This window comes from Gracilinanus agilis, chromosome 3 (assembly GCF_016433145.1).
Source record: "Gracilinanus agilis isolate LMUSP501 chromosome 3, AgileGrace, whole genome shotgun sequence".
Lineage (NCBI taxonomy): Eukaryota > Metazoa > Chordata > Mammalia > Didelphimorphia > Didelphidae > Gracilinanus > Gracilinanus agilis.
The window spans coordinates 65,515,945-65,529,545 of record NC_058132.1 but is presented as its reverse complement, the minus strand read 5'-3'; the positions used below and the strand labels follow the sequence as shown (position 1 = coordinate 65,529,545).

Genomic DNA, 13,601 nt, shown 5'->3' with positions numbered 1-13,601 from the left:
GTGTATCGGCCATGGGGGGGGGAGTGCGGGGGGGGGGGTGAAGGGGAAAGGAGGAGCATGAATCAGGTAACCATGTTAAAAATGAATATTAATAAATGTTTAAAAAAAAAAAAAGCACAGACGGAGGCCGGCTGGGTTCAGGAGAGCAGCAGGCGGCCTGCAGAGCCAGGGTAGGCCCGAGCGGACGTCCTTTCCCTCCTCCTCCCTCCCTGGAAGTGGGAAGCGAGGGCAGAGCTGGCTCTGCAGCCTGCGTTGGGGTTGAGGCCGCAGAGAAGGCACAGATTGTCCCCGGGCAGGGCAGGGCTTGCCCCCCTGACCCCCGGCCCTGTTGTTGGCTCCAAGACAAGGATGGGACGCTCTGCAGGAACAATGAGGGGAAATTCCTGTTTTCATCCCTGTCTGCACAATGGCATATAAGTGAGGGACTCTACCCCGGCCTTAGGACCTGCGTGCGAGGAAGATGCAGCTCCCACGGACAGGAATCCTGTTCTTGCTTCTGCTCGCTGGCCTCGCCTTCATTCCGGCCCAGGAGCCCCCCACCTGCCCAGGTAGGCCTCTGCGCCCGCCTGCCTCCCGTCAGACTGCGGCTGGTGAAACGTGAGGGCTAGACAGACGCAGCGCAGGGAGAGGGGGAGAGAAGGAAGAGGGAAGATCTCCACAGGGAGGAAGGAGCCTTGGGGGGGGGGGCTGTCAGCAGAGGATCTGGGGGGGCTTCTCCAGAGAATCTCAAGAGCCTCAGCAGTTATTGGATCCAATGCCTCCCTCCTGTAACCACTTCCGAGAGAAACAAATGGAGGTCCAAAGAAGGGAAGTGACTTGCTCAAGGCCCTACATCTGATAGACTCTAGAGCGGGGTCGAGAAGCCCCACATGCTGGCTCAGCCCAAGACCCTTTCCCACAAGAGCCTGATCCTTGGTGGATGGAGGGAGGCCAAAGGAGCCGGACAGGAAGAGGCCGAGGGATCTCTGGCTCTAAGGAGGCCGAGGAGCCTCCATGCTCAAGCTGGGAAATCCAGACACATTTGTTCCTGGCTGCGGTGGTGCCCGATTCTTTGGGACCTCTTTGGGGGTTTTCTCAGGGAGGATCCTGGTGTGGTTAGCCATTTCCTTCTCCGGCTCCTTTGACAGATGAGTAAACTGAGGCCCACAGGGAGATCAATACAAAGTCATTTCAGGGCACTGGGGAGCTATAGAAGGTTTTTCAAGCCTAGACTTGCCCCACAAAGAATGCTTTGGCCATTTGAATGAAGAGAGGAGAGGCTGGAGGGGCAAGGACACCGTCTGAGGCTCCCTGGGCCAGAGGGGACAAGGGCCGGACCTGGGGAGTTGGTTCTGTGTGACTGGACAGGAGGAGGAGAGCATGAGGTTGTGGAGATGGCAGGAAGAATGGGTCCGACTAAGAAAGCTAGCCGTTACAGAGTACCTTACAAATAGGATCTCATCGGATCCTCACAACCACCTTGGGAGCTAAGTTCTGTTTTTATCCCCATTTTACAGATGAAAAAACAGAGGCAGAGGGAGGGGAAACCCACAGTTACATAGAGAGTTGGGTCAGAGTCTAGATTTGAATTCAAGTCTTCCTGACTCTGGGTTCACACTCTCTGAAATTTAAAAAATAAAATAAAATAAAATAAATGCTCTATGCATTATAGGGCAGCCAGGGAGTTCAGAGGATAGGGTCCTGGGCTTGGAGTTATTCAAATAGGCACTTTCCAGCTAGGTGACCCTGGACAAGTCACTTCACCTCTATGGCCCAGCCCTTACCACTCCTCTACCTTGGAATCAATATTTCATATCAATTCTAAGACAGAAGGTAAGGTTTAAGAAAACAAAAAACAGAAAACAGGGGGCAGCTAGATTGCTCAGTGGACAGAGAACCAGGCCTAGAGACAAGAGATGCTGGGCTCGAATCTGGCCTCAGACCCTTCCTAGCTGGGTGACCCTGGGCAAGTCACTTGACCCCCATGGCCCAGCCCTTTCTGCTCTTCTGCCTTGGAACCAATACTTAAGTCATGATTTTGAAACAGAAGGTAGCCATTGGCTATGGGAGGGGAGAGGGAGAAGGGGTGGGAAAGAACATGAAAACCATGGAAAAAATTTCTAAATTAACTAATTACATAAATCAATTTAAAATAAAATAAAACAGAAGGTAAAGATTAAAAACAAAACAAAACAAAATAAAATAAAATCTGCCCTCCTTTCCCTTGATACCATTTGTCTTTCCTTTTACAGAACCCAAAGTGATGGAGAGCAGCAAAATAATTGTTCTGCAGGGCTGCCCAGGCCTCCAGGGGGCCACTGGGAGCCCTGGAGAAAAGGGGGCACCAGGCTCTAGAGGTGAGCAGAGAACGTGTAAGGGCTGGGGGGCTGGGAGATCTCCCTCTGTCCTGAGACAGGCGGAGGAGAGCCTCGGGTGGTCTAAGAGACGCCGGGCTCACAAGGTCGCCATGAACTTATTTCAGGACTGCCGGGGCCACCAGGGAAAGCCGGACCCAAGGGGGAGCCTGGTGAGTACATCAGTCAGCTCTCTCTGCCCCCTGTTCCCCCCCGGGCACTCCCCACTCTGACTCAGTGGCTGTCAGAAGCGGAGAGGCTGTCCGAGGCTGTGGAGCTCAGGGGTCCTCCTCCTGCTCCCCAAATACCATCCCAGCCAAAGCTTTTTCCAGTCTAGAAGACCCATTTCTCAGAATGCCAGCCGATGTTGTAGAGCCAGTGTTAAAGTTGGTTTAACTCCTACTTTCTTAGGAACAACTCTAAGACAGGAAGGCAAGGGCTAGACCTGGAGCTTCAGTGACTTGCCCAAGGTCACCCAGCTAGGAGGCATCTGAGGCCAGATTGGAACCCGGGTCTTCCTGACACCAGGCCGGGTGCTCTATCCACTGGACTACCTAACTCCCCAGGGTTGAGGTTGGCTAAGTTTATGACACAGTCACTCTCTCATCTGGTCCTTAAAACAGCCCAAGGGGGGGCAGCTGGGTAGCTCAGTGGATTGAGAGTCAGGCCTAGAGATGGGAGGTCCTGGGTTCAAATCCAGCCTCAGACACTTCCCAGCTGTGTGACCCTGGGCAAGTCACTTGACCCCCATTGCCCACCCTTACCACTCTTCCATCTCTAAGCCAATACACAGAAGTTAAGGGTTTAAAACAAAACAAAACAAAAAAAACAGCCCAAGGAATGTGTCACTCCAGGTATTAACCTCATTTTACATGGGAAGAAACTGAATTTCAGAGAAGTTGAGAGATGTGCCACCTGCGGCAGGAGCAGACCCCAGACCCTGCCTCTTCCCTGAAGCCAAAGCTGATGCTGACATTCTTTCCTTTTCATCTCTATCTATTCTGAATTGGCGGATGAGGAAATTCAGCATCAGAGACTCTCATAAGCATCAGAAGTAGGACTTGGGGACAGTTAGGTAGCATGGTGGACAGAGCACCAGATCTAGAGTCAGGAGTTCAAATCTAGTCTCAGATACTTCCTCATTGTGTGACCCTAATCAAGCCACTTAATCCGGATTATCTAGCCTGGTGTGGGTGAACCAATGGCACGCATGCCAGAGAGGGCTGCTCCCTTCCCCCCTCCACCATCCATGCCTGAGAATGTTTTGCACTTTCCCCCGCCTCTCTACCCAGCAGCCCAATGAGAGCACTTCCTCCCTCCCCTGTCTGGGGTCAAGGGGGAGCCCACATGCCGCGTGAGGGTGCCGCTTGGGCACTCAATTTCTAAAAGGTTCGCCATCACTGATCTAGCCCTTGCCATTCTTCTGTCTTAGAATTGATACTAAGATAGACAGTAAGGGTTAAAAAAAAGAAGTAGGATTTGAACCCAGTTCTCCTTGACCCCAAGGCTAGGGCTTTCTCCCCTGCTCGAGGCACCAACAGAAGTTAAACTTCCCAGAGTGGGGGATTTTTAGGGAGAGGGACAAGGTCTGAACAGGTTCTGTGCCCTACTCCACTCGCTCTTCTCAGCTTAACCTCTCAGCTTTCCTGGTATCCCTGGTAGTCCTCCTCCACGGCTCAGGCCGCCCCATCCTCACGAGCAGCCCCCCACCTCCATCCTGACAGTTACCGTGGACAATAGCCAATTGCATGACCATTGAGGTAGCTTATAACTTGTTTCTCTGCTGCCAGGAGATCCTGTGGACGTGTCAAAACTGTGCCAGGCAGGTGAGAAGATCCCTGGAAGAAAAGAAAAGTTGATTCTTGAGTGCCCTTGAGGTCCACAACTTGGGGGGGAGGGGGCAACCATTCCAAGCCTAGGCTGGAGGTCTTTTCTCCATAACTTCTAAAAATTCCACCCGTTCTGAAATCTCTCCTTCTCTGAGGTCCAAAACCCTCCACAGGGGTCCTTTGAAGTAGGAAATTGAGGCACAGTTTAGAGATTCGGACATTCAGTATCTTCAGTTTCTTGAAGACAACCTCGGTTCTAATGCCAATGGTTGGGGGGAGACCAAGAGGGGAGTCTTTTAGGAGTCTTGGGGTGGAGGTCAGCTGGGGCTCAGTAGATTGAGAGCCAGGTCTAGAGGTGGGAGTTCCTGGGTTCAAATCTGGCCTCAGATACTTTCTAGCTGTGTGACCCTGGGCGAGTCACTTAATCCCCCTTTGCCTAGCCCTTACTGTTCTTCTGCCTTGGAATCAATACTTAATATTGATTCTAAGGAGGAAGTAAGTGGGGAGAGAGAGACAGAGAGACAGAGAGAAGTAGAGACAGAGAGAGAGACGGAGAGATGGAGAGAAGGAGGGGGAGAGATAGAGAGGAGGGAGAGAAATAGAGAGGAGGGAGAGAAATGGAAAGATGGAGAGAAGGAGGGAGGGAGGGAGGGAGGGAGGGAGAGTCAGCCCCTGGGCTGGGTTGCAAGATCTCTGTTGTGAGGTGGAAATCTGAGACCCCTGCTGGGCCTGGAAGTGGGGAGCCAGGTGGCTGTTAGGAAGGGGAGGTAGCTGGGATCCTGAAGGAAAGACTGCTGGGAATGCTGGATTAGGAGATCTGGGAGGAGGATTGGGGGAGAGGGTTAGTGGGGGCTGGCTGGGAAGTTGCTGCTGGGAGCCCTGGGGAATACTGCTGGGTGGGGCGGGATGAAGGGCTTCTTCGAAGGGGAGGGCACTGCCAGGAGAGGGTCAGCACAGCCGTGACCCATCCAGGACCCAAGGACTGCAGGGAACTTCAGAGCCGAGGAGCCTCCCTGAGTGGCTGGTACCAGCTGTGCCTGGCCAATGGCAAGCTCCTGTCTGTCTTCTGTGAGATGACCTCTGCGGATGGGGGCTGGCTGGTGAGTGGGACTTGGGGGGAGCCCTGAGCCTGCATCTCTCTGACTTGGCCCCTAGAGGGAGGCAGAGCCCCACAGAACGGGGATGAGCATCAGCTGTATCCTGGCTGGCCCTGGGTGAGGACGGAGATCTAAGACCCAAGTCCTTCTCTTGGCGGAAGCTAACAGTCTAGTTGGGGACACAAGACACGGGCTCATAAGAAATAGACCAAGAATACCCCTAAACAATGGGAGTTTTAGGGAAAGAAATACCTGGGGTAATGGGTGCTGGGTGAGGGTTTCCTGAAGGAGCTGGAGCTAAGCAGGTCTCTGAATAGAGGGAAGGCTTTCATTAGGGAGAAGGGATGAAAGAGAACCAGAAAGTCAATCTACAAACATCAATTAAGTGCATATTATGTGCCAGGCTCAGGGCATCTAGGTGGCAGAGTAGATACAGTGCCAGTCCCAGAGTCAGGAAGACCTGAGTTCAAATCCAACCTCAGCCATTTACTAGCTGTATGACCCTGGGCAAGTCACTTCACCCTGTTTGCCTCAGTTTCCTCATCTGTAAAATGAGCTGGAGAAGGAAATGGCAAACCACCCTAGTGTCTTTGGCAAGAAAATCCCAAATGGGGTCACAGAGTTGGACATAGCTGAAAAGAACTGTACAATAACAACATGTGTTAGGCTCTGGGGATGGAGGAACAACAGGAACCATCCCTATCCATGCAACCTTCTGGGTATGAAGTTGTGCCCAAGCAGCTTAGAGCTGAAGTGGTCCACTTGGATGAGGCAAGGGTGGGAAGCTACAGTCGTCCCCCCCAAGCACAAGGGGCTACTCTCTCTGGTCTTTCTCATACTTCCATTACCCCCAATTATACTTTGAGATCCCCGATCTATTGGGATCTTTTTTATGACATTTACTGATGTTCTTGACTAAAGTTCTTCCATAGGGTGGGTGGGATTCATGTCAAATACTCCCTCAATTCAATAGACTCTCCAGCCTCGGAGCCTGCCCTTCCCTCCCCACTCCCACTTCCTTTCTGAAGAAATAAGGGCTGAGTGGCAGCCAGGTAGGACAGTGGCCTGGAGTCAGGAGGACCTGGGTCCAAATCTAGCCTCAGATTCTTCCTAGCCTGGTCAAGTCACTTAACCTCAAATGCCCAGCCATTGCCTGTCTTCTCTCAGATTTAATACTAAAAAGGCAAGGATGAGAGAGAGACAGAGACAGAGATACAGAAACAGAAACAGAGACAGAGAGAGGAGGGAGAGAGAGAGAGACAGAGAGATAGAGATAAAGAGAGGAGGGAGAGACAGAGAGAGGAGGGAGAAAGACAGAGATAGAGAGAGAGACAGAGAGAGAGGAGGGAGACAGAGAGACAGAGACAGAAACAGACAGAGAGGAGGGAGATAGAGACAGAGAGAGGAAAAGACAGAGACAGAGTCAGAGACAGAGAGAGGGAGACAGAGACAGAGACAGAGACAGAGACAGAGACAGAGAGACAGAGAAAGAGAGAGACAAAGAGAAGGATTGGGTCCCCCAGGAAATCAGGTAGGGAGCAACTCTTGTCTTCTGACTGAATCTTCACCCTTTCGGCCCCTCATCAGGTGTTCCAGAGACGTCAGGATGGCTCTGTGAATTTCTATGAATCCTGGGCAAGCTACAAGGCTGGCTTTGGGAGCCAGGAGTCTGAATTCTGGCTTGGAAATGAGAACCTCTATCAGCTTACCCGTGAAGGTAACTTCTGAGGCTGGTGGGCAGAGAGGGTATAAGGAGGCACCCTAGTCCTACTTCCTTCTGTGCTTGGGTCCACCCAAGAGTCATTTCTCTGTCACTTGCTTCTCCTTTCTCAGATCTCAATTCAGAAAGTACTTCTTAAACTCTCCTCTGTACAGGACACTGTGCTGGGTCCTGGAGAACCAAAGACAAATAAGATGCAGTTTTTGCTCTCCAAAGTTTACTCAGAGTCCAATGGGTGGGGGAAGAAGAGGTGATAAGAAGCAGCTCTGATGCCAGGGCAGATGAGATAAGAGGAAGGAAGGGTCATAATTTACCCTAAATGTAGATCTAGTAAGGACCTTAGCAGAGCTATAACTAGCACAGGGTGAACAGGGCTTTGTCTCAGGACCCTGACATGGGGAAGGGGCATCTTCAACATACCTAGTATTCCTGTGCTGACCCAAGCCACTGTATGGCATAACTATCCTAGGCCAAGTTAAATCTAGCCTCAGATTCATCCACTTACCAGATGAATGATCCTGGGCAATTCCCTTGACTCTGCCTCAGTTTCCTCATCTGTAAAATGAGCTAGAGAAGGAAATGTCAAACCATTCCAATATCTTTGCCAAGAAAACTCCAAATGGGGTCACAAGGAGTCAGACAGGACGGAAATGACTGAATAATAAAAAGTAGAATGAGAATTTGGACCCAAGGCTTCTGACTCCAAATCCAGCCCAGGTTTCATTATTTCTCACTAATGGCAAAGGGAACTCATTCCAGACACTTGGGCACAGAGACGGCAGAAAGCAGAACAAAGAGGCATTCACGACTCCTCAGGATGTCTCCAATGGAGAACTCCAAGGATCTGAGCTTGGACCTGGACTGGTCCAAACTTTTATCAACGTCTTGGCTAGAAGAGCTAAGATGATAATTCTCTGAGCTCCCCAAACCCACCTCCAAATGTCCATTGAAAACCAGAAACACCTCCAAATGAATTGGAGCAGAGGCTCCCACAGAAGAGAGGGTACCACAGTGCCTCAGTCCAAGATGGCGTGGAGGGACAGCAAGGAGGACCCATATCATTGGGGTAGGAGGTGAGAAGGAAGTTATGTGCTGGGGCAGAAAAAGCAGACCAACATGTTACAAAGTAGGCCACAGTAGGAGGAAGGAAGCCCAAAGGCCCAGCCAACTAGGCCAAGAGAGGGTAGAACTTAGTGTGACCAAGCAGGAGCCAGCCGGGCTACTCCCTCAGAGTGCTCACTCCAGGTCACAAGAGGAAGCCCAGCAGAGACCAGGCACCAGAACAGACCACAGAAAGAGCTCCGGACAGCACTCCCTCCTTCCTAGGAGTGGAGAAAATGAGCAGGAAGTAAAGACAAGGAGTGACCCTGGAAAACTATTTCGGCAACAGGAAAGACCAAATGCTGGCAGACAAGAGGTCAGAAATGCAAAGCTATCTTGGATAAAGGCACATCAAATTTGCTGTGAACACCACAGCTGGGAGGCAGAATCAGGACCCAAAAGGATCTCGCCAAACTTGATCATTGGGCTGAATCGAATAAGATGAAATTCAACTGGAATAAACAAAAAATGTACCCTTGGGTGCAAAAAGAAAAAAAATCACTTCATCAGTACCAGGTGGGTGAAGGATATTTAGACCAAAGAGTTTTATAGATGAGATCTGGGAGTTTCATAGGACTGAAAGATCAAATCGAGTTAACAGCACAAAGTGGCAAATGAGAAAGCTAATGAAAACCTAGACTTGGAGGGCTGCTGTGGATAGAGTCAGGCTTAGTGTTGGGAGGTCCTGGGTTCAAATGTGGCCTCAGACACTCCTGTAAGGGTTAAAAAGTTAAAGGTTGGACTAAATGTATAAAAATGTGGTGGCCGAAAATCTATTACTCAAGTCAGGATGCATTTTTATGGTAGTTTATTTATAAAGGAGAAAGAGTGAAAGTAAGGAAATGAGACAGAGTAGATAATTACTCTGCCCAGTCTGAACCAGGCAGGGCTTCAGAGGCCCCATCAAAGGGGGAGCCCAGAGGTAAATGAAACAAGAGTTCTAGCCATGAGGCTTCCTCCAAGATGAGGGGCCTCTCCGGAAGCTAGTACCTCCAGAAATGCCAGGAAAAGGAATCAGCCTTTTTCACTCACCCAGAGGTAGTTCAAAGGGAGAGATTCAAGAACAGTCTCACCAAATTTCATAGTCTCAGGTCCACGAAGCAGATCTTTCACCAGCCTCCAACTCCAACTCCAAACTCTGAAAAACTGACTTCCCAGGAAGTTGCCGCTGCTTTTAAAGATGCTTCTTTGTGTTACTTCCTGTGCATTCCTTCCACTTTATGTGGACCAATTGTAGCTTTAGCTTTGCTTAGGACTGCCCACGGGGCAGTCAGTTGTTTCTGATTCATCACCCGCTAAAGGACGCATGGATCACAGACCTCCTCGTACTTAAGGATAAGTGGGGTGAATACACTTCTGGTAGATTAAATCTAAAAGTGGGAGAGGGGAGAGTTATTCCCATCTTCACATACCCTAACTGTGTTACCCCTTATTGCCTAGCCCTTACCACTCTTCTTCCTTAGAAGCAATACAGGTATTGATTCTAAGAAGGAAGGTGAGGGATTAAAAAAAACGCAGAACAAAACAAAATAAAGCACAGACTCCAGTTCGATGGGTTTAGCTTCCAGGAAAAAGGAGGTGACCATATAAAGAATATTCTGCCATTCAAACCAGGAGCTGAACTAGGTGTCATATAATAATCTGAGAAAGGCATAAATAATCTGAAGAGTGTCCAGAGGTGGGAAACCAGGATGGAAAAATCCTTGAGTTCGTGACATTCAAAAATTAGTTGAAGGGGGGCAGCTAGGAGGTTCAGTGGATTGAGAAGCAGGTCTAGAGACAGGAGGTCCTGGGTTCAAATCTGATCTCAGATATTTCTTAGTCACTTGGCCTCAGTTACCTAGACCTTTCCACCCTTCTGCCTTATATTGATTCTAAGATGGAAGGTAAGGGTTTAAAAAAAAAAAAAAAGAATTAGTTGAAGGAACTGAGGATGTTTAGTCTGGGTAAGACCCACTCTTTGAAGGGCTATCAAGAGGAAGAGGATTTTGACTGGTTCTGTTTGTCAGGACTCTGAAGTTGCCAAGGGACGACTCTAGACTTGGTGTCAGGGGAGATCTTGCTAATAATGAGAGGACCTTAAGTAGAATGAGTTGTCTTTGGAAATAATAAGTTTACATCTCTTGGGATTGGGCGAGGGGAGGGGGTCCTTTAAAAGGAGGTTAGATGAGGACAGCTGGGTAGCTCAGTGGATTGAGAGCCAGGCCTAGAGACGGGAGGTCCTAGGTTCAAATCTGGCCTCAGATACTTCCCAGCTGTGTGACCCTGGGCAAGTCACTTGACCCCCATTGTCTAGCCCTTACCACTCTTCTGCCTAGGAACCAATACACAGTATTAATTCCAAGACGGAAGGTGAGGGTTTCATAAAATAAAATAAAATAAAATAAAATAAAATAAAATGATGTTAGATGGTCATTTGTTGGGAATGTTGTGGTGGGGTAATATACAGGTTGGCCTAGATGTCCTCTGAAATTCCTTCCAACCCCAAGATTTTGTGATTCTTTGAGGTTCAGTGTATAGAGGACAAGCCCACTTGCATTATGGTCTGAAGGGGAAGAGTATGAGGCAAAGCAGATTAGATCAAAGTTGTGAAAAGCCTTGGATTAGAAATTTATACTCTACTTGGGGGGGGTCACTGATGGACTATTTTCTTTTAACCCTTACCTTCTTTTGTCTTAGAATCAATACTAAATATCAGTTTCAAGGCAGAAGAGTGATGAGGGTCAGGTAACAAGGGTTAAGTGACTTGCTGAGGATCACACAGCTAGGAAGTCTATGAGGCCACATTTGAAACAAAGGACCTCCCATCTCTAGTCCTGGCTCTCTTATCTCCTCAGCCACTTAGCTGCCCTACTTCAGGAAGTGACTGGGCAGGAGACTGAAAGATGGTTGATTGAGAGAAGAGGCTGGAAAAAGGAAGACTAGAGGGGAGGATGATAGTCCAGAGAGAGGGGATTACTATGGTACTAGCAGCCTTGCTATGGTGGGAATGGGCTGGGAAAAGGGTGACCATCTATTTCCCCTAGAGCCCTGACTGGCTCAGAGAAAAGAGGGACTAGACCAAAAGCGCTAGTATCCGAGGGCTCGCCCTTCCATCCTCTTCAGTTGTGTCCACACCCACCACTCTCACATAACCCCAACTATTTTTTTTAATAATTACTTTTTTTTATTTTTTTTATTTTAAACCCTTAACTTCTGTGTATTGACTTATAGGTGGAAGATTGGTAAGGGTGGGCAATGGGGGTCAAGTGACTTGCCCAGGGTCACACAGCTGGGAAGTGTCTGAGGCTGGATTTGAACCTAGGACCTCCCGTCTCTAGGCCTGGCTCTCAATCCACTGAGCTACCCAGCTGCCCAACCCCAACTATTTTTGATGGGGATGAAAGATTTCCTCCTTATATATCTCTGTCTTCTCCCTACACTGAAGGCCCCAAGGAACTTCGAGTGGAGCTGGAAGACTTCAATGGTACCCAAACCTTCGCCCACTACCAGGGCTTCAGGATCCTGAGTGAGGCTGACAAATATCAACTGGTTCTTGATAAGTTCCTGGAGGGTAACGCCGGTAGGTTGGCAGGGAAAGCAGGAACTGGGGCCTCTGGAAGGAAGAACCAGGAAAGGCTGTTCAGAGAAAAGAAGGCTACTGGGGAAGAGACTAAAAAAGAGGGAAGTGAGCACGGTGGGAGAGGTGTCCCCTTCCTCAGAGCCATGGGGCTGGACCCTGCCAACGTCACCCTTGGCAGAACCCTTTCGTTCAGTTTTTCTTTTATTTAGAATATTTTTCCATGGTTATGGGATTCATGATTTCCCACCCTCTTCCCAACCCCCTCCCAGAACTGACAAACAATTCCACTGGGTTATTCATGTATCATTGTTCAAAACCTACTTCCATGTTATTCATATTTGCAACAGAGTGATCTCATTCAGATTTGATGGATAGGGACAGAGAACTGGAGAGGCAAAGAGCTGAGAAGACTTGGAAAGGGATAGCAATTTCTAAAATTCCTTATAATATCGATTCTGCTTTCTAGAGCTAGAAGAAACCTTTGATGACAGGCAATATGATCTGATGTGGAATCAGAGGACCTCAGTTTGAGTCCTGACTTTGGTACCTATTGTGTCATTTAATCTCAGTAGGCCTCAATTTTCTCATCCATAAAATGGAATTGGATTAAATAACATCTGAGGTCTCTCTACAGTTTCCAAATCCTACAGTTATCTACTCCAAACCCTACTTTTTTTTTTCCCCAGATTGGGGAAATAATTCATTTGAGATCATATAGCAAATTAGTGTCAGAACCAGGATTAGAACTGAGGTCTTCAGACTTCCAGCCCATTATACCCCATTGCTTCTCTTTATAAAGCTGTATTTCATTGGAAGGTGGATGACTTAGGAACAGAGAATGAATGGGAAGTAAGGGAGATGGACTGACAGCAGGCACTCTTTCTTGTTTGTTCACTCCAGGAGATTCCCTGACTTACCATAGTGGAAGGGCCTTCTCCACCTATGACGTCGATAATGACACCAGGACTGGGAGTTGTGCAGTCATTGTAAAAGCAGCCTGGTGGTACTCAGCCTGCTATAAATCCAACCTCAATGGGCTCTATGCAAGCACTGAGGCAAAGGCACACAAGTATGGTATTGACTGGGCCACCGGGAGGGGAGTGGGCCATCCCTATCGGCGAACCTCAATGATGCTCCGATAGACAAGGGCAACTCCTGCAGCATCCTATGTGACCTTTGGCAAGTCATTTCTCCTCTGCAGGTCTTATTATCTCTGAGGTCCTTCTAACTCTGACACTTCAGATCCTAAAATCCCTCCTCATTTTGTTCTGTATTCCTGAGGTGCTAACATCTCTAATATTTTATGTCCTAACAGTCTCAGCTCGAGGTGAAGTCAATAAGCATTCATTAATCACTTACTATGTGCCAAGCATGGGGGTGGTGTGGGGTGGGGTGGGGGGGTACATACAAGGAAAAAAACTGGCACCTCTTGGGGCTTATGTTCTAATGGAAGAAGCCAATATATACGAGAAAAATAGAAAAGCAGGACAGAAGTAGCGGGTGCGGAAAGAGGTTCCCACTCTCAGGACGATAAAAACCAGAGAATTAAGACTGGTTGGCCTGAATCCTTCCTCAAAATGGCAGTTCTGAGAAGGATTCGGCAGTGGGAGAAAGGAGCCACACTTCTCTAACATTTTATGTTTTTGGAGCAGCTAGATGGCTCAGGAGATAGAGAAGTAGGCCTGGAGGATCTAGGTTCAAATCTGGCCTCAGATATTTCCTAGGGTAAGGGTTAAAATAGGGATTTTGACAAAATAAGAGAGCAGTTTTTAATAATTTTAAGTTTTTAATGAGAATATAGTAGACTTGTAAATTAATATTATCCCTTTAAGCCAGGGAAGAAAACTTTTAGCAGTTTTTAACAATTAACAATTTAGTTTAAACCAACAAAAACCACATGATCATCTCAATAGATGCTGAAAGGGGCAGCTGGGTAGCTCAGTGGATTGAGAGTCAGGC

General features: G+C 48.5%; 1 protein-coding gene across 1 annotated transcript; it reads left to right on the top strand.

Annotated features, from left to right (window-relative positions):
- The first annotated feature begins 460 nt into the window (after nucleotides 1-460).
- On the top strand, nucleotides 461-12,990 carry FCN3 (ficolin 3). The gene is given in 8 exon segments (XM_044668741.1): nucleotides 461-548; nucleotides 2,232-2,336; nucleotides 2,462-2,506; nucleotides 4,124-4,159; nucleotides 5,135-5,262; nucleotides 6,847-6,996; nucleotides 11,516-11,642; nucleotides 12,543-12,990. Coding segments are annotated over 8 exon segments (921 nt in total). The 3' UTR covers nucleotides 12,785-12,990.
- Nucleotides 12,991-13,601: the final 611 nt, after the last annotated feature.